At 39.7% G+C, this 26483-nt stretch overlaps 1 protein-coding gene across 13 annotated transcripts in view; it reads right to left on the reverse strand.

Annotated features, from left to right (window-relative positions):
• SLC26A7 (solute carrier family 26 member 7) overlaps positions 1–26483 on the reverse strand; it is a 215392-nt gene that overhangs the window by 120156 nt on the left and 68753 nt on the right. For 9 of the 13 annotated variants that reach the window (XR_006060883.2, XR_006060884.1, XM_042254498.2 and 6 more), the window contains exon 3: positions 6843–6953. Coding sequence is in view for 11 of the 13 variants with exons in the window: in XM_042254498.2 (XP_042110432.1) it covers positions 6843–6953 (111 nt within the window). In the remaining 2 variants the exon portion in view is untranslated. Of the gene's footprint in view, positions 1–6842; positions 6954–23648; positions 23792–26483 lie in introns of those variants that run through there. The other 4 variants (XM_042254503.1, XM_060393523.1, XM_060393522.1 and 1 more) reach the window with 1 other exon arrangement.

The raw sequence follows: 26483 nt of genomic DNA on the forward strand, positions 1-26483 counted from the left end.
TTGTAAAACCAAACCAGATCTATTAGAAGGACCCTCCTCTACATTCCCACTACTCTACCCTTCACTCTATGGAATAAACAGAAACTCACCTTTATATACACATATTTCTTGCGCATACAGCCACACCATCTACTTGCTATTCCCTCCTAAGGCCATATGTTTTCCCGCCTCTCTGAAGATCTATATAGAGAATGCAGGACAGGGATAAAGATACTAGTGGCTCAGAGGTTAAAGCATCTGCCTGGAATGCGGGAGACCCAGGTTTGATCCCCGGGTCGGGAAGACCCCCTGGAGAAGGAAATGGCAACCCACTCCAGTACACTTGCCTGGAAAATCCCATGGAGGGAGGAGCCTGGTAGGCTACAGTCCATGGGGTCGCAAAGAGTGGACACGACTGAGCGGCTTCACTTTCACTTTCATGGACTTGGTATGGACTTGAATTCAGCTCCTCCATTTATCACTATTGCAACATAAAGTACATTACTCTGAGTCTAAATCGCCTCATCCATAAAGTGAGGGTGTTGCTGTGGCTCTTGTTCAGTTGCTCAGTTGTGTCCAACTCTTTGTGGCCCCATGGACTGCAGCACGCCAGGCTTCACTGTCCTTCACCATCTCCCAGAGTTTACTCAAACTCATATCCATTGAGTCAGTGATGCCATCCAACCATCTCATCCTCTGTCGTCCTCTTCTGCTCCTGCCTTCAATCTTTCCCAGCATCAGGGTCTTTTCTAATGAGTCGGCTCTTTGCATCAGGTGGCCAAAGTAGTGGAGCTTCAGCTTTAGCATTAGTACTTCAGGGTTGATTTCCTTTAGGATGGGCTGGTTTGATCTCCTTGCAGTAGAAGGGACTCTCAAGACTCTTCTCCAACACCACAGTTCAAAAGCATCTATTCTTCGGCACTCAGCCTTCTCAGTGGTCCAACTCTCACATCCATACATGACTACTGGAAAAACCATAGCTTTGACTATATGGATCGTTGTTGGCAAAGTAATGTCTCTGCTTTTTTTTTTTTTTTTTTAATGAGGGTAATAATGCCTATAGTCTAGCGTTTGAGAAGAATATGAAAGAGATGATAAACACCTCAATAAGCTCATATGGAAAATGGGACCCTTTGCTGAATCTGAGACTCATTGCCGAAATGCTTGCTCCTCCAATCTACTTAGACAATCTACTCTTGTCTTTCCTTGTTTGGCTCAAATCCCATATTCAACATAGCTCCATCACAGACCTTCCAGGCCAGGCTGAATCTTTCTATTCAGGGCACAGAAACAACATGCTGTGGCCCATGAAATGGTTAAATATACCATTCCTGTCTACCATGCCTAGATATGGTTCAAAGGTATTTCCCAAGAATTGTCCTGGTCTCACAGAAATGCAGGGTCATTTTCACCGTGTTCCTCTCTTTCTGCCAAGAGCTCTGATGCTCTTATCTTGGCACAGCATGTCTGAGAATGCAGCCACACCGGCAGGCGGATGCCAGTTCCCACAGAGAGGGTGGAGCAATTTGGGATTAAAGAAACAAATTGCAGCATTGTGCAAACATTCCAGCTCACTACCTAAAAACCTTAGTTTGCCCCAGATCATAACTGACACTTTGTAGAAGAGTCTACATCATAAGGTGTAGACATCTCAACAAATGGCATGCAGCCTCATAGAGCAAGAGAGCCAATTCAAACAGAGACAAGGTCTCAGTAAAAACCCAACACAAGCAATCCCTTGGTTTCACAGGAGAAGGCAGTATGTGCTGTGATTCAGAATAGTATGATGATGGTAGCCTCCAATACACCTCACCTTAAATCCCAGCACACTGAATCTCAGTCTCTTTATCTAAACATAGAAAGCATTCCTCACACAATGGGGTTGTGATGAGACTTAAAAGAAATCATGTAATCACCTGGAGAAGGAAATGGCAGTGCATTCCAGTACTCTTGCCTGAAAAATCCCATGGACAGAGGAACCTGGTGGGCTACAGTCCATGGAGTCAGAAGAGTTGGACGTCACTTAGGAACTAAAAAATTATACACACACACACACACATATTTATATATATGCCACATATCACAACATATGGCACCTAAAAAATAATTCATAATGAGATTAAAACCAAAATGCTCTATTATTCAATATTAACTGCTCCACTGAGTTGATGGTACATAAAAATGGAAGAAAACTGAATATAGTTCTCTCAGGAAGCTAAGTCATTCTCAATAAATCATCAATAATTATCAACTGCCATGATCACTGTTCTCATCATAAATTATTAAATTAAGAACACATCAAAGAACAAATATATCTAATGATTAGAGACAAGGTTCTGTTATCAAGGATAGGCAATACCAAAAAAAGAATATCTGCCATAGAATCTGTTCTTGATAAGACATTTTTTCCAAATATGTCACAATAAAATTCCTCAAAGTGTGATAGTCCTGAGAGTAAAGAAGTGTGTCTTTTGGCATTTAAGGCTAGGACATAGAGTAAAATGATTTGTATGAAGGCCACTAGAACAAGCGACTAGAGAACTGAGAACAAAGACAATCTAGGGTTAATTTTTAAGTTTAGGCCTACCTTTCTGAGGATCTGGAAGAAGAGAAGGATTGAAATGGTAGAGGAAAAGGCCATCTAAAAAGTCACATCCCAAGATGTGTCTCTAGAGAGAGAGATTCCCAGAAAAGGGTACAGGATACACTGTGCCAACATGGTTATGGAAGTACTGCCTCTTTTCAAAGGCTGTTGCTTTAATGTTTCTGAGACAGCTGATGACAGATAGTCAAGGATGTTGAGGCTGTGGTGACTATATGAGGATGCTGTGAATGACATTTGACCTTCTCTCTCTTATTGGTCTGGTTTCGTCTTGATCTCCTCCCCACTTCTCCTCTGCTCCTTCCCTCACTTTGTCAACTTTTCACCCTATCTAGGCTTGAAGCCTACAAGTGGTAACTTTGAAAGTGAGTGAAAGTGTTACTCGTTCAATCATGTCCAACTCTCTGTGATCCCACGGACTGTAGCCTGCCAGGCTCCTCTGTCCATGGAATTCTCCAGGCAAGAATACTGGAGTGGGTAGCCATTCCTTTCTCACGGGTGTCTTCCCAATCCAGGGATCCAACCCAGGTCTACCACATGGCAGGCAAAATCTTTACCACCCGAGCCACAACCACTAAACCCATCTAGTCGTTTTAGAGTACCGTGGGTAGCAGGGCCTCAGGATTGGACAAACCTAAGTTCAAATTCCTGGTCAACTTATCGAACTTCACTCAGCTTCCTTAGTGGTAAAATGATGATAAATATCTAGTTAAAATTTGCGTAGAGATTCAGTGAGAGTTCATATGTAAAAATCATCTATCACAAGTCCTACCCCATTTGGTAAATAAATATTTGCTTACTTTTCTTCTAAAGACTACCCTCGACGATCTCCCTAATCTTTTCTCTAAGTTGCTGAACAGATTATTCTCTTAAAAATATTTTTCTCTAATTTTAGAAGATAATTAGATCTTACAAATTGTCACTTAAGGGTTATCTTGAACAATTTTGCTTCCACTGGATTGATACCCAAGTTTCTGTTCTTTTCCTCTTTATTCTAAGACATTTTTTTTGCAAGTCATAAGAAGCAATCAATGATTTAACCTTTAAAAAATATAAATAAATTTATATTAAAAAAGAAAATATATGTATATGTATTTTAAATTAAAATAAGAAAAAAATCACATTGTTAAAAAAAAAGTACATTTGGTATCTTTATAGTCTGGCTTTTAAGTTATTTGCTTTTAAACATACCTCAAGCATAATTTATTATTGAATTTCCCAACTCATTATTGCATTCTGACTACCTGAATTGGAGTTAAAATCCCAGATAAAGTGATTGTTCTTTATGAAAGCAACATCAGTCTTTTAATAGTAGAATGGAAGTAGGAAGCTTCACACACTTCCTTACTAAAGTACAACAAAATTATTTAAAAGAAAAATATGTTCTCTATACTAAATATTTTTAGGAAATTTAGGTGAGATTCACTTGGTTCCTAAATTTAAGATCACAGGAAAGAAAAAGTAATCAGCATATTTCTTGAGTATAAATAGATACACAGTGTTAACCTTTTAATATTATTTGAAAGAATTCTAAATCTCTTAGGATAAACAGAGAAATGAGAAGGTCCAGCTGATTCTGTCCTTTGGAGAAGTATTGATACAGATGAAGAAATAAAATGCCTTAAGCATTTATTGTGTTGCATGGTGTCTACAGGCAAGTCTGTAAATTATATGTATTTTGAATATATTATTAACCTAGTAGACTACAAGATTCCTGTTAATAATATTTGTTAACTGTTAGCTGTTAACAATATCTGTTAAATACAAAATGTAATATAAATGGCAGTTTCACAGCAATGCCACCGGTAAAATGTCTATAATGATTCCTTAGAAAATAAAGTGGTTTATGTAAACTCATACTTACGTATATCAAGTATTTTAGACTTTGTAAAGTAATTATGGTCTATTGGGAAATTTTTTTTTACCATGTTCATGTATCCTTTGTTTAACAGAGGCAATGCTTCAAGGTCAGCTCTACAAGAATCTACTTTTTCATGCTAGTGACATAGTTAACTGTTTTGAAGAATGAAAATTGTTAGGAAATTAGAGAGTGGGAAAATTTGAATAGGCTTCAAGAACTTCTAAATCATTATTGTGCTTTTCCCCCTTTATATCAGTACAAAAGGAAACTGCATCCTTGAGCAGCTGGTTGAAAAGAGGAAAAGCTTGGGCTTCAGATTTAGCCATATCTCACTTGTAATCTGGGCTTCCCTCATAGCTCAGTTGGTAAAGAATCTGCCTGCAGTGCAGGGGACCCCAGTTTGATTCCTGAGTTGGGACGATCTCCTGGAGAAGGGAAAGGCTACCCACTCCAGTATTCTGGCCTGGAGAATTACATGGATATAGTCCATGGGGTCACAAAGAGGTGGACAGGACTGAGCCACTTCACTTTCACTTTTCACCTTCATGCATTGGAGAAGGAAACAGCAACCCACTCCAGTACTCTTGCCTGGAAAATACCATGGATGAAGGAGCCTGGTAGGCTACTGTCCATGGGGTCGCAAAGAGTCAGACACAACTGAGCGACTTTTCTGTAATGATTACAGCTTTTATTAATTTTTATGTAGCAAGTAACAAACTAGATAGTTGCCCATCAATTACCTCATCTAATGCTCACTACAATCATGATTTTTTTTGGCATTTTATTATCAAGAAAGCAGTAAATAGATCTTTAAAACTTTGCCCAAGGTCATGCAGATAGCAAAGAACAAATGTGACACACACCCAGATCTATCTAACTTCCAAATCTTTGTTTTTAACCAGCCTACTCTATTATCAGATTACTTGTGATTCACATTTTATTTGATAATGCAATGCTAGGCAGGAGAGGTATACTAATGAGAGTGCATGTAGAATCTAGCTTGGAAGAAACCTAAAAGATTGTATAATCCTTTTTTTTTTTTTTTTTTGGCTGCACTGGGTCTTCATTGCTTTGTGCAGGAACTCTCTAGTTGTGGCAAGTAGGGGCTACTCTTCGTTGCCATGCGCGAGCTTCTTACTGCAGTGGCTTCTCTCTTGCTGGGGAGGCTGTAGGCTCGCAGACTTCAGGAGTTGTGGCTCACGGCTCTAGAGTGCGGGCTCAGGGGTTGCGGTGCATGTGGAATCTTCCCAGAACAGGGATTGAACCCATGTCCTCTACATCGGCAGGTGGATTCTTATCCACCATGCCAACAGGGAAGCCCTAATCCAATATAAATGTGTGGAAAATAATTTTTAACATTTGAGTGACTAAGTTTTATACAGTCTTTTCTTTTCCTCAGTGTGCTTATTTTCATTTCATTGTGGCACCCCACTGCAGTACTCTTACCTGGAAAATCCCATGGATGAAGGAGCCTGGTGGGCTGCAGTCCATGGGGTCGCTAAGAGTCAGATATGACTGATCAACTTCCCTTTCACTTTTCACTTTCATGCATTGGAGAAGGAAATAGCAACCCACTCCAGTGTTCTTGCCTGGAAAATCCCAGAGACGGGAGAGCCTGGTGGGCTGCCGTCTATGGGGTCACACAGAGTCGGACACGACTGAAGTGACTTAGCAGTAGCAGTAGCAGTAAATTGAGAACATTGCCCTTCTCTTACAACTTAAAAATGAATGGAATCTTTAACAATAACCTTGGTTACATAAGAACATAGCAATAAGTCACAGTATGTATTGGACACAAAAAGTTAAATATCTTATCCTAATATTTACTGATATTCAGTTCAGTCCAGTCGCTCAGGCATGTCCAGCTCTTTGCAACCCCATGGACTGCAGCACGCCAGGCCTCCCTGTTCATCACGAACTGCTGGAGCTTACTCAAACTCATTTCCATCGAGTCCATGATGCCATCCAACCATCTCATCCTCTGTCGTCCACTTCTCCCGCCCTCAATCTTTCCCAACATCAGGGTCCTTTCCAATGAGTCAGCTCTTCACATCAGGTGGCCAAAGTATTGGAGTTTCAGCTTCAGCATCAGTTCTTCTAATGAATATTCAGGACTGATTTCCTTTAGGATGGACTGGTTGGATCTCCTTGCAGTCCAAGGGTCTCTCAAGAGTCTTCTCCAACACCACAGTTCAAAAACATCAATTCTTCGGTGCTCAGCTTTCTTTATAGTCCAACTCTCACATTCACATTACTGATATTATTTGTTGATAATATTTGCCCTAATATTTTCAATAGTAAAGTGAGAATTGCGTTGGAAATGTTATCATTAACAAATGATCACTCTGAGTCCTTTTCATTAGTAACACGGGAAGCATAAGAATAGGCAGAAATTATTACCTGTGGCAACATGACGCCCCATTCCAAATATGGCGTAAATGATGGCGGGAAACAGAGACCCATACAAGCCAAACACCGGGTGCACGGATGACAGAACCGCAAAGGCCAGCCCTGTAAACATAGGGGAAACAGGACCATGTTTAACCTCAAGATACAGTCCACTACAAAGCAGAAGCATATTGGTTTATTAATGATGAAAGGAACCACAATTTATTTATTCCACTTGTTCAGGGAGAGACTAGCAACACTGTCCAAATATCAGAAAATTTACTCATTAGCTCATGTTTACATTTCAATTCTAAAACCATTCTTTTTGGCCTACTACATTTTACCCTGGCTACAAGAAGTCTACAAGAAGACATTAGCTCAGAGTGTCTTCCTGGTAAAAGTGATAGCATCACAGCAAAACATCTCCACACACACTTAAAGGATCATTTTCACATGTTCATTCTATTCACACGATAGCATCTGTAAGATTGACGGAAGCAGGAGCAATACCGTGGACAGATAAGAAGCCTGACATGAAAGGTGACTGATACTGGGTCACAAGGGACACACACATTCAAAGTCGCCTGGCTGACTGACTAGCTGACTAGCCTAAGATTGTGTATCGACCAGAGTGTGACTCCTTGCATGTCTCATTACTGGACCCCAGCCTATATATTCAGGTATAATTTCTTAAAATGAAAAAAAATCAACTTTATGTATTCAAAGAATAAGTAAGGAGTAATTCAAAACTGTTTCTTTTTATTCTCCTTAGATACTACTGCCTCCCTAGTTTGATTGTTACAGGCACACAAAAAATTTTCCTAGACATGTCTAAATTAACACTAGCCATTTAAATGTGACCAAAGTATGCGCAAGTATAAATTGATTAAAGTAATCTTGTTTGTGGCTGTTCCTTGGCATTAAACAGCTAGTTCAGCTGGGTTCTGATAACCCATTCATATTTGTACAATATAATGATAGCCATTTGATTGGACATAGTGGACTTGACAAGCTACAAAAAGATTTGAGGAAGGAGGTAGCATTATAATCTAGATTACCTGAATGTTAGGCCAGTTAATTATTCACACTATGGAGCCTGGTACTCTGGTTCCCAGATCAGTACTTTTTTACTGCCTAACTTTTACTAATTTAAGGTTAATTTCCTTAAAATAAACTCTAGCTCTACATCAAATTTTTTTCAAGCAGTACAGGATAGTTCAGTTATGATTAAAATGTATGAAAAACCTACCAATTACTAGTCCTTTCTTAATTTTTAGAAACCTACTTGCAGAGTCCAAAAGACTGTTCTATTCATCTGTGTCTCTTTGGATTCATGTTGATGTATGGCAAAACCAATACAATATTGTAAAGTAATTAGCCTCCAATTAAAATGAATAAATTTAAATTTAAAAAAAAATAAAAGCTCAAAAAAAAAAAAAAACCCTACTTGCATCGCTTGTTTGCTAACAATGTATTCCTAAAAGTCTTGTGAAAACAAATAAAAAGCGGTTATAGAAGAGTCAGCAGCAGACGCTGCTCTAGAATTTCACACAGGTATGGTGAGAGGCAGCAATCTTGTTATCGAGAAAGGGGGTGCAAAGGTTCATATCTCTAAGCCAGGTTAGCACTGTAAGGCTAAATATTTCCCCATCCCAATAACAAACACCTCCTGGCATTGGTAGGGCAAGCAACTGTGAAAACATTGTGAGCATTACAGCAGTCATGAGGAGGAGGCTCCAACCATAGAGCCATTTACCCCTCTTAGGGGCCGCCAGACATGTAACAAGCCTGCTCCGCTCCTGGTACCTGACGTCTTGCCCTCTGCGCGTGCGCTCCCGAACCATAAAGCAGCACGTAATCCCTCTGTCTCAAGCTCCTATTTCTGAGGAGTCAGACTAAAGCATATTTAAATTTATTTCTCTATTAATAGATTATAACGTTGTATTTTAGGTTTATAAGTTAAAAACTGAGAAAAGCTCTATTAGAATTGCTGATACATATAAAATTGCAAAACATTTCAAGTTTTTGTATGCCAAAGCTTAAATATTGTTTGAGAATTAACCAGTTTCATGACAATGTCCTTTATACAGAGCCTTACAATGAACTTTATTTGATCTTCATCAAGTTAATTTTTTGTGGCAACTTACTCTTGACCAGACCACAAAAATAACTGCAGCTGACGTGATTCCAAGGAGCAGCCAAGTTCAAAAACAACTGGACTAGATGATGACCGTTTCCTTGTATCTAGTCTGTTCCCGTTTTTATGTTTCATATTCAGTGCTTGCATTCCATTCAGTTTATGTTTTCCAATCTGTCCCTCTCTTTTCTATTGTTGTTCTTGCTAAAGCCTTTATCATGTGTAGTAGAAAAGCTTTTATATACACTCCAGTGTTCTTGCCTGGAGAATCCCAGGGACGGGGGAGCCTGGTGGGCTGCCGTCTATGGGGTCACACAGAGTCGGACACGACTGAAGCGACTTAGCAGCAGCAGCAGCAGCATATATATAGATGTATAATATATATATTTTAGAAAACATGAATTTTTGCTTAGCTAAAAAATGTATGACATTTTGGTTCTACTTGTTTGACGAAGTATGAATAGAATGCTAGATTTCTAATTTATGGTCACTCAAAACTTTCATATAATTCCATTTATTCTGATATCTAGTATGACTGCTAGAAGTCTAGAAACCTTATTATTTTGGCGAATTTTGAAAAAAAAATATTTGATGAGTCTTGAAACTTCTAACCCAATTCTGAGAATATAAGGAATACCATGTTGTAAAAAAAAAAAAAAAAAATTATATGTGATACAATATTATTAACTAAAGTACTGATTTTTTTCAAGTTTCACAAAATTTTATGCTAGTAGCCATTATTTGTTTTTATACCTTATTCAAGATGCCACCTTATATTTATTTGCATTGAGCAGCTTCAGCTGCATGCAATAAATTCTGATAAATTCTCTTTTCATTTTTATTCCATTACAAATGTTTTCTAATTTTCCTTGTTATGGCTTCTTAGATATATCCATCATTTAAAAGTGGACACTTGATTTCCAAATATATGGGGATTTTAAGTATCTGCTATGTTAATTTCTCATTTTGATATTAAGTTCTCATTTAAATGCTTTCTACTCTGCAATCACCCTCTGTATTTTTTCAATCTTTTAACTTTATTGAGGCTTTCAATAAGTATGTCAAAGATCCCTCTTGGTAAGTATCACATGGCACTTGAAAATATGTCTCTTATTTCAAATCTTTTTTGATATCGTTTGCCAATATAATTCCACAGTGATAAGAGAACAGACTCTGTATGATTTCAATACCTTTAGGCCATGGAATTTTTGCATGTTGTTTTACATTTTTACATCCCTGGATATGTTCCAGTGTCTCCTGGTTTATAGTGTATGGGAACTTGAATGGAATTTGTATCCTGCTGTTGTGTGAAAACTGTATAAATCTTAATTATGTTGAATTGGTCCATGGTGCTTTTTAGGTCTGCTATATCCTTCTACTTTTCTATCTATTCATTCTGTTAATTTTTGAGAGTCTGATATTTAAACGCCAACTAAAAATCTTATCTACTTAAAAAATAATTGTAATATATAGTGAAGTGAGTGTCAGTCGCCCAGTCATGTCGACCTAATGGACTGTATGTAGCCTGCCAGTCTCCTCTGTCCATGGGATTTCCCAGGCAAGAATACTGGAGTGGGTTGCCATTCCCTTCTCCAAGGGATCTTCCCGCCTCAGGGATCAAGCCTGGGTCTCTGGCATTGCAGACAGATTCTTTACCAAGGAAAGAATGGTGGCTCTTTCCCTGAGCCACCAGGGAAATCACATTTATATATGTGTATATATATGAACAATATGCAACTTTGTTCTGTATTCTCCAGGTATCCTGTAAATGGGTTATCATACGTTCGTAATTTAAAAATATACATACCTGCAGCCATGACTCAAGGGAAGGTGAGTCGGGAAAAGACAGTGGTCCAATTAATTTCTGTTAAAACATCTTTGGAAATTTTACAAAAATATATGATCACGTGAAGACAATCGGTCTTGGAAGAGGCACATGAAAATGGAGGTGCAGTACTAAACAAGATATACACTGAGCATGTAAAAATCAGTGTGATATGTTTTATACATGAATTATGTGTGTGTGTGTGTGTGTGTGTGTGTGTGTGTGTGTATGCTCAGTCATATCCTACACTTTGCAACCCCATAGCCTGCAGCCTAGCAGGCTCCTCTGAGCATGGAATTTTCTAGGCAAGAATACTGGAAAGTGAAATTGTTAGTCATTCAGTCATATCTGACTCTTTGTGATCCCATGGACTGTAGCTCACCAGGCTCCTCTGTCCATGGAATTCTCCAGGCAAGAAAATTTGAGTGGGTAGCCATTCCCTTCTCTAGGGGATCTTCCCAAACTCGAGACTGAACCCAGGTCTCCTGCATTGCAGACAGATTCTTTACCACCTGAGCCACCAGGGAAGCCTCATAAAGCTCTACTATGAAACCAAATCCACTTATTAAATTCCATGAGAGAATTAAAGGAACATGAAATATGAACTATAAGGTCCTTGCCTGAAACAAACATTATCCAACATTAAACAATTTATGTTCAGTTTCTAGAACAATCAGTGTAGTCAAACTTTAAAAATAAAGAAACTGTGAGAGATATGATCATAGAAACTTTTATTGGAGGATTACAATTTGTGTGGGTTAAAACATGGACAGAATTTTTACAAGATTTTTCCACAGGTTGCCCATGTTCCTAAAGAGCTGTGAGGGAATTGGTTCTGATAAAATTGATTTTGTCATTAAGAATATTTTCTAGGGATCTTTTGTTGACTGTCACATTTTTTTGGCTTCTAAATATTATTCCTTTTGTCCTGGAGGCTCTGTGTTTCATTGATATAATTTATCCTATCAACTATATCTTTCTTAAAGCTCTTACCCATTGACTGCCAGAGCACCATGAAATTCATGGACCACATTCCCCTTTGCTAGCTTCTCATCCACTTAAATATCACTATTTCCTAAGGTTTCTTCCATTCTGATTCCTCTGTTTATTCTAGAGGACCATCCATGCATGATCGATGTCATGGGATTAGATGGGATAATCATGGTTAATTCAAATATCTTAATAATATTCTCCTAAACTCTAGATCCAGAGGTATATCAACTAGAGATCCCCCGGACACTCACATAACAATCCCAAAATGAAAATTGCTTATTAATTATTTATTTTGATCCCATCCACCATAAATTCCACCACCACAACAAAACAGTATGCATTAAATACAAACACAAAATGTAGCTGATTCCCTGTTTACATAACCCCTATCTCAGAAAATCACGCTGTCACCCATCTAGTCACCTGATTCAGAAATGTAGAAGTTATCAAAAACATGGTTTTTCTTTTTCACCCTTACATCCCTGAGTACATTGATCACCTTAGCTATTCCATTTAAAACTGGTGGATTCTTTCTCTCCCACTGCCGCTACTCCTGCCTTTCTGTTCCAACCACAGAACAAGATTTCTCCTACTTAGTCTTTCCTAACTAGTCTCTTGCCTCTGTCAAGTGTATAATATAAGCTGATGCCAGAGTAATTTTTTTTATAATACAAACTTTTGTCACCCGCTGTCATCCCTCAAGATCCACTAATGTCCTCATGGAAAATAAGCCTTAACACTTCTCCATGTTATTCAATAAGACTTTTATGATCTGGACTCTGCTAACCTCTCCAGCTACAACTCCTACCAAGTGGGATTATTGACAAGTATTTAAACAAACTACACTCTTTCTTATCACTGCATATTTTTCTTCTTTCTACAGTGCCTTGCATCTGTGAGCTACCTGGAAAACTCGTATTACCCTTCAGGATTCAGTTAAAGTACAATTTCCTCTTGACTTGGAATCTCATCACCACTCTAGGAAGAGATGATAATGTTATCTGCACTATTGCTGTACCTTGTACATTCTTCATTCATATGACATATCAAAATTATTCTAAAAACCTGCTTTTTTGTCCAGGTCTCCAATTATATTGTGAGATACATTATTAAGGCAACTAATAAGAACAGTTGACTCATTGGAAAAGACTCTGATGTTGGGAGGGACTGGGGGCAGGAGGAGAAGGGGATGACAGAGGATGAGATGGCTGGATGGCATCACTGACTCGATGGATGTGAGTCTGAGGGAACTCCGGGAGTTGCTGATGAACAGGGAGGCCTGGCATGCTGCAATTCATGGGGTTGCAAAGAGTCAGACACGACTGAGCGACTGAACTGAACTGAACTGAATAAGAATCAATTCCCTTTATAAATAAGCTAGCGTGTCAAGCATGGTCATGTATGGATGTGAGTTGGGTTGTGAAGAAAGCTGAGGGCTGAGGAATTGATGCTTTTGATCTGTGGTGTTTGAGAAGACTCTTGAGAGTCCCTTGGACTGCAAGGAGATCCAACCAGTCCATTCTAGAGGAGACCAGCCCTGGGTGTACTTTGGAAGGAATGATGCTAAAGCTGAAACTCCAATACTTTGGTCACCTCATGCGGAGAGTTGACTCATTGGAAAAAGACTCTGATGCTGGGAGGGATTGGGGGCAGGAGGAAAAGGGGACAACAGAGGATGAGATGGCTGGATGGCATCACCCACTTGATGGACATGAATTTGAGTGAATTCCAGGAGATGGTGATGGACAGGGAGGCCTGGCGTGCTGTGATTCATGGGGTTGCAAAGAGTCAGACACGACTGAGTGACTGAACTGAACTGAACTGAGTGTGTCAAGCAAAGTACTAGGATCTCTTTCATGGAGTCCTGATAAACACAGGAACAGGCCCAGGAATAAAATGATACACTTATCCAAAGCTATGAAGGCTATAAGAAGAAAAACAAAGGAACAAAGCAAAGAAAGGCCTTGATTATCAGGTGAATGAAGGCACAAGCAAGGTTAAATGGTTCAGAAGATAATAAAGAGGTCAGGAAATGAAGTTAGTGAGCAGTTCATTGCAGAAACCAGCACCAGCTCAAAGGTGTTGAATGTTAATTTTTTAGGAGGTACTGATCACAGGGCAGAGTGTGACTGGGGACATCAAGGCTTCTCAGAGGTCCTGATACCGTTTCCCCTTGAATACTCTATCCAAGTAAAGTTGAACAGGAATGGCCTCAAGATATATTTTAGTCAGTTTTTTTTTGTTTTGTTTTGTTTTTTTTAGGACCACATTTATATAACACCCCTCTAACCCACTCATTAGGCCAGAGATCAGCAAAGGATAAGAACTTTCCTTCCAACTTTACACTGACTGCTAGCTAATGTCTCCTGCCCTTTCATATCTCTTCGTAGGTAGCTGCACCTTCTCACTGACTCCTGTGGGCTCAGTCCCACCTACTGAAATTTGAGGCCTGCTCATATGCTGGTCGGAGAAGGCAATGGCACCCCACTCCAGTACTCTAGCCTGGAAAATCCCATGGATGGAGGAGCCTGGTAGGCTGCAGTCCATGGGGTCGCTAGGAGTCAGACACAACTGAGTGACTTCACTTTCACTTTTCACTTTTATGCATTGGAGAAGGAAATGGCAACCCACTCCAGTGTTCTTGCCTGGAGAATCCCAGGGACGGTGGAGCCTGGTGGGCTGCTGTCTATGGGGTTACACAGAGTCAGACATGACTGAAGCAATGCAGCAGCAGCAGCAGCATATGCTGGTAGGAATTAGAAAAGACTATGCAATCTAGATCTTTTTTACCCAGAATCTTGGAACCAGGTACTAATCCTGAGTTGTTCTTACACTTTGACTAAGCTTCTGACACTTCTCCAGTTTGACCTTTCGGGTCCTGGTCCCCACTGGTTGACACCCGCGGTGCTAAACTTTATACTCACAGGCTTTGTGAGTTTGTATGCTTCTGCTAACCTCCCTGCATCTGACCTCAATTCCACCTTCTCAAATATCTGGATTCCATCCACCTCTGTCTAGGATAGTGACAATGCCACCACCGCAGATCAAGTGGCAAAGCACAGGTTCTCAGATTCCTCTCCACCACCTCCCACTTCCTCTACCCAAGAGGAGGGCTGCAGATTGGAGGGTCAAAGTAGGACACTCTGAAGGAGACGCATTTCATGATGGGAAAGGCCATATCCACCCATATGTGTATTTTTGCTCTTCTACTATTTTGCTCCTTGGAAGAAAAGCTGAGACGAACCTAGATAGCATATTCAAAAGCAGAGACATTACTTTACCAACAAACATCCGTCTAGTCAAGGCTATGGTTTTTCCAGTAGTCATGTATGGATGTGAGAGTTGGACCATAAAGAAAAATGAGCGCTGAAGAATTGATGCTTTTGAACTATGGTGTTGGAGAAGACTCTTGTGAGTCCCTTGGACTGCAAGGAGATCCAACAAGTCCATCCTAAAGGAAATCAGTCCTGAATATTCATTGGAAGAACTGATGCTGAAGCTGAAACTCTAATACGTTGCCCACCTGATGTGAAAAACTGACTCACTGGAAAAGACCATGGTGCTGGGAAAGATGGGAGGAGAAGGGGATGACAGAGGATGAGATGGTTGGATGGCATCACTAACTTGATGGACATGAGCTTGAGCAAGCTCCAGGAGTTGGTGATGGACAAGGAAGCCTGGCATGCTGCAGTCCATGGGGTCAGAAGGAGCCCGACACGACTGAGTGACTGAACTGAACTGAACCATTTTGCTACTGATATGATAATAAAAGACCAGGACCTGCCTCAAGACTAACTGTGATATGTCTCTTTCTTTCCATAAGCACATTCAAATCTCAGCTTTATGAGAAAGAAAGAAATACTAATAGCTCTTCAATCTCAGGCCTAAATTGTTGGGCCCCACTCCAACTTGATTAGATCTATGTTTTAAACAATAATTCAGCTAATAAAGTGAGATGAATTCCCTAAATGTAACCTGTGTATAGAGCTCCCCTGAGATCCTCTCCAGAGAAACAGTGATTAGTAGGATTTGATTTCTTAAAATTCTATTTCATATAATAGAATGTTGTTGTTCAGTCACTCACATGTCCGACTCCTTGCAATGCCATAGAGGAAAGCAAGGTTTCCCTGTCCTTCACTGTCTCCCAGAGTTTGCTCAAACTCATGTCCATTGAGTCAATGACACCATCCAATCATCTCATCCTCGGTTGCTTCTTTCTCCTACTGCCCTCAATCTTTCCCCAAATCAGGATCTTTCCCAGTGAGTTGGCTCTGCACATCAGGTAGCCAAAGTATTAGAGCTTCAGCTTCAGCATCAGTCCTTTCAATGAATATTCAGGATTGACTTCCTTTAGGATTGATTCATTTGATCTCCTTGCAGTCCACAGGACTCTCAAGAGTCTTCTCCAGCACCACAGTTCAAAACAATTGATTCTTCAGTGCTCAACCTTCTTTACAGTCTAACTCTCACATCCGTACATACTACGGGAAAACCATAGCTTTGATTAAACCAACTTCTGTCAGCAAAGTGATATCTCTGCTTTTTAATATGCTAAGTTTATCATAGCTTTACTTCCAAGGAGCAAGCATCTTTTTAATTTCATGACTGCAGTCACCATCTGCAGTGATTTGAAGGCCAAGAAAATAGTCTATCACTGTTTCCATTGTTTCTCCATCTATTTACCATGAGGTGATGGGACTGGATACTGATATCTTAGTTTTCTAAATGTTGAGTTTTAAGCTAACTTTTTCACTTTCACTTTCCTCAAGAGGCTCTTTAGTTCTTCTTCATTTTCCTCCATAGGGGTGGTGTCATCTGCATATCTGAGGTTGTTTATATTTCTCCTGGCAATGTTGATTCCACCTTGCGCTTCATCCAGCCCAGCATTTTTCATGGTATATTCTGCATACAAGTTTAATAAGCAGGGTGACGTATGAGTTAAATAACCTTTGACCTACTCCTTTCACAGTTTCAAATCAGTTCATTGTTCCGTGTCTGATTGCTTTTTGACCTGCCTACAGGTTTCTCAGGAGACAGGTAAGGTGGTCTGGTATTCCCATCTCTTTACGAATTTTTCACTGTTTGTTGTGATCCACACAAAGACATTAGTGTAGTCAATGAAAATGATGTTTTTCTGGAACTCTCTTGCTTTTTCTATGATCCAACAGAGGTTGGCAATTTGATCTCTGGTTCCTCTGCCTTTTCTAAATCCAGCTTGTACATCTGGAATTTCTCAGTTCATGTAGTGCTGAAGCCTAGCTTGAAGAATTTTGAGCATTGCTTTGCTGGCATCTGAACTGAGTACAGTAGTACAGTAGTTTAACATTCTTTAGCATTGCCTTTCTTCAGGATTGGAATGAAAACTGACCTTTTCTAGTACCATAGCCACCACTGAGTTTTCCAAATTTGCTGGCATATTGAGTGCAGCACTTTAACAGCATCATCTTTTAGGAATTGAAATAGCTCAGCTGCAATTCTAACACCTCCACTAGCTTTATTTGTAGTAATGCTTCCTAAGGCCCACACTTCACACACCAGGATGTCTGGCTCTAGGTGAGTGACCGCACCATCATGGTTATCCAGATCTTTAAGACCTTTTTTTGTTCAGTTCTTCTGTGTATTCTTGCTACCTCTTATTAATATCTTCTGTTTCTGTTAAGTCCACACTGCTGCTGTCCTTGTTTGTGCATCTTTGCATGAAGTGTTTCCTCGGTATCTCTAATTTTCTTGAGATCTCTAGTCTTTCCCATTCTATTGTTTTACTCTATTTCTTTGCATCCATCACTGAGGAAGGCTTTCTTATGTCTCCTGGTCATTCTCTGGAACTGTGCATTAAGTTGGGTATATCTTTCCTTTTCTCTTTGGCCTTTCACTTTTATTTTCTTCTCAGCTACTTGTCAGGCCTCCTGAGACAACCATTTTGCCTTTTTGCATTTCTTTTTCTTGGGGATGGTTTTGATCACTGCTTCCTGTACAAACCTCAGTCCATAGTTCTTCAGGCACTCTGTCAGATGTAATCCCTTGCATCAATTTGTCCCTTCCTCTGTATAATTATAAGGAATTTTGTTTAGGTCATACCTGAATGGCTAGTGGGTTTTCCTACTTTCTTCAATTTAAGTATGAATTTTGCAACACAGAGTTCATGATGTGAGCTACAGTTAGCTTTCAATCTTGTTTTTGCTGACTATATAGAGTGTCCATCTTCAGCTGCGAAGAATATAATTAATCTGTTTTCTGTATTGACTGTCTGGTGATGTCCTTGTATGCAGTCGTCTCTTGGGTTGCTGGAAGAGGGAAATATTTGCTATGACCAGTGCATTCTCTTGGCAAAACTCAGTTAGCCTTTGCCCTGCTTCATTTTGTACTCGAAGGCCAAATTTGCCTGTTACTCCAGGTATTTCTTGACTTCCTACTTTTGTATTCCAGTTCCCTATGATGAAAATTACATCTTTTTTTTTTTTTTTTTTTGGTGTTAGTTCCTGAAGGTCTTGTATGTCATATCATAAAACCACTCAACATTAGGTTCTTTGGCATTAGTGGTTGGAGTATAGACTTGGCTACTACAATATTGGGGTTTGCCTTGGAAGTGAACCAAGATCATCTGTTGTTTTAGAGATTGCACCAAAGTACTCAATTTCAGACTCTTTCGAGAATATGAAAGCTACTCCATTTCTTCTAAGAGATTCATGCCCATAGTAGTAGATATGATGGTCATCTGATTTTTTTTTTAATTTTTTATGGTCATCTGATTTAAATTCACCCATTCCCATTCATTTTAGTTCACTGATTCCTAAAATGTTGATGTTCTCTCTTGCCATCTCCTGTTTGACCACTACCAATTTACCTTGATTCATGGACCTAAGTTTCCAACTTCCTATGCAATATTGTCCTTTACAGCATCTGACTTTGCTTTCACCACCAGACACATCCACAACTGGGTGTCATTTCTGCTTTGGCTCAGCCTCTTCATTACTTCTGAACCTATTTCTCCGCTCTTCACCAGTAGTATACTGGACACCTACTAAGCTGGTGGGAGTTGGGGGGTGGGAGGTGGTTGTTCATCTTTCAGTGTCATACATATCTTTTTGTCTTTTCATACAGTTCATGGCCTTCTCAAGGCAAGAATGCTGAAGTGGTATCTTATAATCTTATAATACCAGGTATCTTTAGCTATTCAAGTCTTGCCAGTGTTTTTTTAAGACTGTCACTTTTTTCTCTATGTTCACCCAATTTTTATCACCAGATATTAATTCCATGTCATTCTTATTAGATAGGATTGTACATTCTTCATTTTTCCAAATAAAAACACAATATTATTTGGCAGCCCCCTGGATTTATACAAGCTACTCAGAAAGTGGCTGAAAGGAATATTTTGCAAATTTTCATTAAGAAAATGTTCCCACCCTTACATTCCCACACCAGAATATCCTCAAGGTTGAAATAACAAGATCATATTCTCATATATTTTTGTACAAATTTGAGACAGGGAAAAACAAGGCCCTTGTGGGCTAGGTTGTTGCCTTTTTGTTCTCTCTTTCCAAAAACATAGCAAAAGCCCATATTTTTTCAAGTACTTTTTAAAAACAGAAGTGAATAAAGAACCCTAGAAGACACATTAGTATTCTTAAAAACAAAATAATTAGGTAGTAGTAGGATCTCCCAAGAATTACATATAAAACAATCAAACACAAATTGTATGGGTAATGATAAAAGTTATTCCCCTTGGACAACTGTTTATGGTGGTCTTAGCACAGTTATTAATAAACCACAATGTGATCAGCTGTCTGGTTCACTGCATCAATGGGCTCAGGGTTAAGTGATATTAAGAGTGGATCTCCCAGGGTAAATTTGCATCTATCCAAGAAATACAGCTGTATGAAAACAAAATTCCTATAGACATACATTCTCTTGGTTCACAAATAAGTACTGTTAAAGATCATCGGTTCTAATCACTAGACAGGTTAAGGCAATAGGTTCATCCTGTAACATATTGTACAGATGAGATTTCACAAGAGTGAAAATAAAGAATTATCATGGTCAAAAAGCTTCATGATCAATAGATCTATGAGCTTAAATACTAGAAACTGTAAGAGATTAAAAGTGTCTATGGAGAAGAGTATCCCCCAAAAGAGTGGGCACAGGTAAGCCCTATCCTATCATTTGAGTTATGATTTTTTTACCATCAAGAAACATTTGAGTACCTACTATGTGCCAAATACATTGATAGGAGCTGAAAGGATTTCTTAGGACTCAGGACATTTATCGCTAAAACCAGAACAGTTGGTCAACCTAGACTATAAACAGTCTATACCTTCAAAGAACTAATAGCCTAGAAGAAGAGTCAAATATAAATCAAAAACAAATGTGATAGTGTTAGTGAACTGGATAAGTGGGAAAGCAAAATAGAGGTATCTATCAAGTACTTTCTGAAAATCCATAGTTCTCAACCCTAGCTGCTCATTTTACTTTACTTTTATCATCACTTGAGGAAGCTGAGGTACAAATTAAATGATTTGCCCTAAATTCTCAGAGATTTTTGTTTAACTGGAATAGGGTTGAGGCTCGGGGATTTTTTCAAGTGCCAAAAGAGATTAAAATATGCAAGCAAGGTTGAGAACTACTAACCTGACCCAGCTTAAGTATGTGAAAATATACTCAGATAAAGAGGGTCGGGGAGAAAAATTATCCATTTAGGAGGAAGCAGTACGTGCAAATGTCCTGAGGCAAAACAAGCATGACCCTTTAGAACACTAAGATCCATTCAGTGCGGCCAGAACATAGGATGAAAACAGTATGAGTGAGATCCAGGTAACTTGAAAAACCTTTTAAGAAGTTCATGCCTGTGTAAAAAGAGAAAAGTTGGATATTTATAGTTTGCTTTTTATATAAAATATCTTGTTTTTCTGAATGCCTTGATGGGTTTGGACAATCAAAGTGTCTTTGAGTTGAGTTTGAGAACTTCCTACTCTAGACCTGAAGAGGATGAATAACAGCAGTGAAGCAGAATTAATGTAAAAGCATAAAGGATATTGGGGATTATGACAAATTGCAAAGCCCACGCCCACAGAAAGGGTGCAGGCACCACTCAACTTCGGCCTGTTATTTCCATTCAGGAATATTTGCTGTTAGATAATTAGATTTAAATAAAGGGGGGAAAAAACTCAATTTTAAAATGAGACAGCCACTTCATTCTTACTGAAGCTCTTGGTAACTGCCCTCTGTTCTTCCCCAGAAGCATACTGTACACCTTCCAACGTGGGGGACTCAGCTAGCGTCACATCTTTTTGCCTTTTTATACCATCCATGGGATTCTCCAGGCAAGAATGCTGGAGTGGGTGGCCATTTCCTTCTCCACCCCAGTGAACCATGTTTTGTCAAAATTCTTCACTGTGTCCCATCCATTTGGCGTGGCCCTGCCTGGCACAGCTCATGGTTTCATTGAGTTGTGCAAGCCCCTTCACTACGACAAGGCTATGATCTGTGAAGGGGTAAGCCACCTCTGCCACATGGTAAAAGCTATTTATTGTTTGTTGAATTCGCAGGCCAGTATTAAAGCACGTCTCTCCTCTGTCCCTCACCCTAAGCTAGTCTAGCAGGGGCCATAAGCAGCTCTCAAGGGAAAGAACAGGAGCTCTGGTGTAGGTACTCCTTCCCCCTGGCACACTCCTCTCCCCTCTCAACCAGAATCTCAGGGTTTTATTTTATCAAGGAAGCTGACATGTCATCACGGATGGGGCAGCCTCAGGGGCTGATGTGCAGTGTGCTTCTCAGTGTCATTCCCAGTCCCGCTCAGGTTATGTCTGCTGTACTCAAGGCAAACTGGAGAACAGAAGACAGCGAGGGATGTGGGGTGGAGCCTGGTAGATTTATATTTCAGTCTCTCTTAGCAGTACTGAGTACCCAAGGTTCTGAACCTCAATCTCCTCTTCTCATGAAAATGAATATGAATATAAAGTATGATCCAGAGAGATGATATGGGGTGGGAGGTGGGAGGGGATTCAGGATTGGGAGCTTGTATACACCCGTGGTGGATTCATGTCAGTGTATGGCAAAACCAATACAGTATTGTAAAGTAAAATAAAGTAAAAATAAATAAATAAATAAAGTATATATATATATATATATATATATATCTTGATGGATTTAGAAAATTGGAGACAATTTGAGTAAAATTTAAATCGGAATGACACTCAAATGCGTAGTTAAGGCGACTGGAAGTAACCCAACTTACACCTAATTTACAACAAAAAAGTGTTTGCACACGCAAGTGAAAAGCCAGAAGTGTACTAGCTATCATCAGGACTCGGTTTCTCTCTACTGTCCCCCTTGCTGTGTCGGCTTCATCTCCAGGCTTTCGAAGCCGAGGGAAGATGTAGAGGAATGTCATCCTTACTGTCAGTAGTCCCAGCACAAAGGAAGATGCCTTTTCCTTTTTTTCCTCAAAGGTTCTGCACATGTCCCAAGATCCAGACTGACTGGACCACTCTCAGGCAACAGGTATCGCATCACCATTTCAAAGTAAGAAATGACTGGTTTGTGGTATAGTAAACCCTCCTTGTGCCTAGAGGAGAAAACGCCATGACTGAACCAGTAACTGACCTGGTGTACGGAATAGTGCTCATTATCAACATGAGCCCCAAGTCTTCACCTGGACTAATAACTATCTGGATGCAGCTGGCAACACTGTTGCACATTATAATCTGGGACAACTGAAAAAAGAAGAAACACACGTTGTCCATGTGTGGGAATTGCTCCTGGGAAATCTCATTTAATTGTTTGAGATGAGACTCAGGCACCAGTGTTCTTTTAGTCACCAAGATGGCTCCAGTGGGTCCCTAAAGCTGAGAATCCTGGTCGAGGGATACTTATTTCACTGATCAGCCTAGAGCAAAAATTAGAACCTCACTTAAACCACGTATACCAAAAATGGAAGGGGCACGGGGGTTGTTCCTTAAAACAAATCCAAGAATTACTAACAGCAATTCTTGTATTATTACTAAAAGTAATTAATTACAAAAATTACTAAAAGCAGGGATGGATCCTGGCTGGCAAAAACGGAAGTGTACTATTATATAGGCCACATACCTTATCTTCACAACCACTGCCAATCTATTTTGTTGCAAACCTTCCCAAGTTTTCAACACTCTAAAATGGAAAGTCTTGGTTCTTCCATGTGAACTGGTCTAAATATTACAGGGAGTATTATTCTAACTGCAGAAATATAAAAGTAACCTTTTAACACACAAATCACCATTAATTTACATTTAAGAAAGAAAGAAAATTAGAAATGCTGGATGAAGCCCAGAGCTTTGGGCGAGAGCATGCATCATGGGATGAGAGAAAATGGAGAAGTGGAAAACCAGCAGCGTTCCTTGCTCCTGGGTACATTTTTATGGAGGTCAGGGAAAGTACGAGTGAGTGAGTGAAAGTCGCTCAGTCATGTCCGACTCTTTGCAACCCCACAGACTATACAGTTCATGGAATTGTCCAGGCCAGAATACTGGAGTGGGTAGCCTTTCCCTTCTCCAGGCAATCTTCCCAACCCAGGTCTCCCGCATTGCAGGCGGATTCTTTACCAGCTGAGCCACAAGGGAAGCCCCAGGGCAAGTATACTTTAGATTTATTTAGCAATATTTGGCTGCCATTGTTCTTAGAGAAGAGAATAGCTACCATTCAATAAATATAACAAATCATTATAATTTCTCTAAATTATAATCTACATGTTTATAATGATTAAGAGGGTTAGGTTAGAGATATGTAGCTAATGCTACATCTCTTAAGCCTCAAGGCTGAAACCATGCAGGGAAAATTCTCAGACAAGCCTTTAATTTTCATAGCGAATGCTTCCAGGAATTCCACTTACTGTTCCACATGTCGCTAAGCTGCCCTCAGGAGTACAAAGATCAGCTTCCACATATTTTGGTCCCAGTAATGCCGCAAGTTCCACATTATTATAAGGAACGTCCATCCTTTGTCTGTGGCCTGGAACACTGCGGTTTGAATATCAGACAGCCCTATGGCAGCATAAAATTTTCATGATTTGGCAACAAAAATTCTAGGTGATCCCATGGAATGCAAGTCAAAACATTCTCATATTCCTCCTCAGTGTATTAGGTACTTATATGGTAAGTCATGCATTTTAGCTCTCCACCCTGTCTCAATGCTTGAGTTTTCAGATTGAAAAAAAAAAATCTTCCCTCAAGTGGTCATCCAGGGCAGAATGTGAACTCAAGTATTTACACTTTAGGAGTTTTATACTGCTTAACTTGCCAACCATGTCGGTGACATGTTTAAATTAATGACATTCGTTTGTTGATCCTCAAACTACATTCTGCAGTGAGATGTCAATTAAAGAACATTTTGGTACATGCCAGCTATAATGGTTTTCACCTGATGTTAGTGATGAGTGCTCCCAAATGTTTTTAACATTAAAAAAAACACAAATCATTTCTAAGAAATATTTGAACATGGTGAAAGAATGACCTAAAGTTCCTTCTCTTTTTTTCATTAAAATAAGCACATCTACATTTATGTTTTTACCTTGGGGAGGAAATATTTTGGGGACCCCTTTAGCAATCTTCTATAGTCTATAAACTCCTTCCCAGAATACTTTCTTAAAATAAGCAAAAGAAAATAGAATTATAGAAAATTATAGAGTTATAAAGAAATAAAGTATATTAAAATATATTGATGCAGGTTCAGAGACCTGAAGTTCCTGTTGATTCAAGGACCTAATCTTGTGTGTGTGTGTGTGTCTGTGTGTGTGCACGAGCGCGTGTGTGCACGAGCGCGCATGCGAGCACACGCCTCTAAGTTGCTTTAGTCATGTCCAACTCTTTGCGACCCTATGGACTGTAGCCTGCCAGAATCCTCTGTACATGGGATTTTCCAGGCATGAATACTGGAGTATGTTGCCCCCCTCGAGGGGATCTTCCCGACCCAGGGACTGAACCTGCGTCTCTTACATCTCCTGCGGTGGCAGGCCGGTTCTTTGCTGCTAGCGCCACCTTGGAGTCAGTCATTTCAGTCGATCAGTCGTGTCCAACTCTTTGCGATCCCATGGACTGCAGCACACCAGGCCTCCCTGTCCATCACCAACACTGCCACTTGGAAGCCCCCTCTTAAAGATTTTATTCAAGAGGGAGTTCAAGGCATTTCAACAAAACATGTTAGAAAGTGCCTTGTCAGAGGAAACAAATTCACACTTAGCAGGAAACCAGGAGAAAGGGTGGCAGCAGAGGTGTGAATGATGCGGACTGTGGCAGAATATAAAGCGCATGCCCTGTCTACAGAGGGAGCCAAAAGATGTTCCCCACACGGAAACATAAGACCCTCGTGGCCATCTATTTCCCTTTTGCAAGAGAAGCCGGACATCTAGATTTTCATCTAGATGGGTTAATGTTGGCTCGAGAAAAAATTAAACACGGGGACAAAGGGAATGCAGGTAAACCTTTTATCATATTTGTCTGGGGGACTACAAGTTTATAAATTCAGGAAAGTGAGGAGAATTGGAAGAAATTAATTATTCATATTTTAATGTATCTTTTAATATCAGTATCTTTATTACATTTATTTTTTAAAATATAAAAATAAATTTAAATTTCCCTTCCCAGAGTGGCAGCAAGATACCATAAAATAATAAAAGTCTCTAGGAGGCAAACTGCTTCATGATTCCAAGAAACATTTACTGAAAACCTGTGCCTATGCACCAGGTAATATATAAACCAGCGAGAGTATAAAGATTAAAACATTCCTTCCAAAGCTTACCCACCAGTGCATAAAGAATTGTACCAAAAGAATACTATACAATCTGTTATAGAGATATGTAAAAAGTACAAAGGAAGTAGGAGATACATCTTTCCAGAAGACTGGCAGGGATTCTCAGAGGAAAGATCTCTTTGAGTAGACCTTTGTATTAAGGGGCCCAGATTATTAATGATCTAACAGATTATTCTAAAGAATTGGGCTTTATCCCAGTGGAAACAGAGGGCCATGGAAGAATTCTAAACATAGAACTGAACAGATGGTTAGACATAGCATGGAATGGCCTACATGAGGAGACAGACAGTGAAGACTCACAAGATGATGATTGCAATCATTTAGGGGTCCAGGGCAGTAGCAAGGGACATGAAGTGAGATTGCTTGGTTGGAAAGATATTTAGGAAACAGAAACATCAGGACCTGATGGGTGGTTGTACCCTGGTGGGTGGTTGTACCCTGGTGGGTATAGTAGCGAAAGAGAAGAAGGAGCTGAGAGTGACTTGAGACTATATAAGAGGCAGTCTAGTACAAAGCTTGGTGGAAAGGGGAGCACATAGTCCCTGGAGCCAGACTACTTGGGTTAAAATCCTGTCACTTCTAACTCACTTACTGTGTAACTTTAATCAAGTTAGTTATCCTCTGTGAGCCTCAGTTTTGTATATATGTCAAGTGTTCTTTTTTGTCTAAAAATTAGCTATTATTATTTATTATTATAATTCTGGTAAGGATGGTGGTTTCATTCAACTTGTTTCTTCCAGCAGACTAGTGTTGCATTTGTAATGCTTTCAGGCAATTCTAGGTTTGTCTAGTTGAATATACGGATCTCTGGTTGAGAAGAAAGTACAGTGATGATGGCTAGAGCCTCTTACACAGATGAGATAGCCTGAGGCATTTTCAGAGAAGGCCCAGGGTTTGAATCTCCAGGACACTAGTGTTG

This window comes from Ovis aries, chromosome 9 (genome assembly GCF_016772045.2).
Source record: "Ovis aries strain OAR_USU_Benz2616 breed Rambouillet chromosome 9, ARS-UI_Ramb_v3.0, whole genome shotgun sequence".
NCBI classification, from domain to species: Eukaryota; Metazoa; Chordata; class Mammalia; order Artiodactyla; family Bovidae; genus Ovis; species Ovis aries.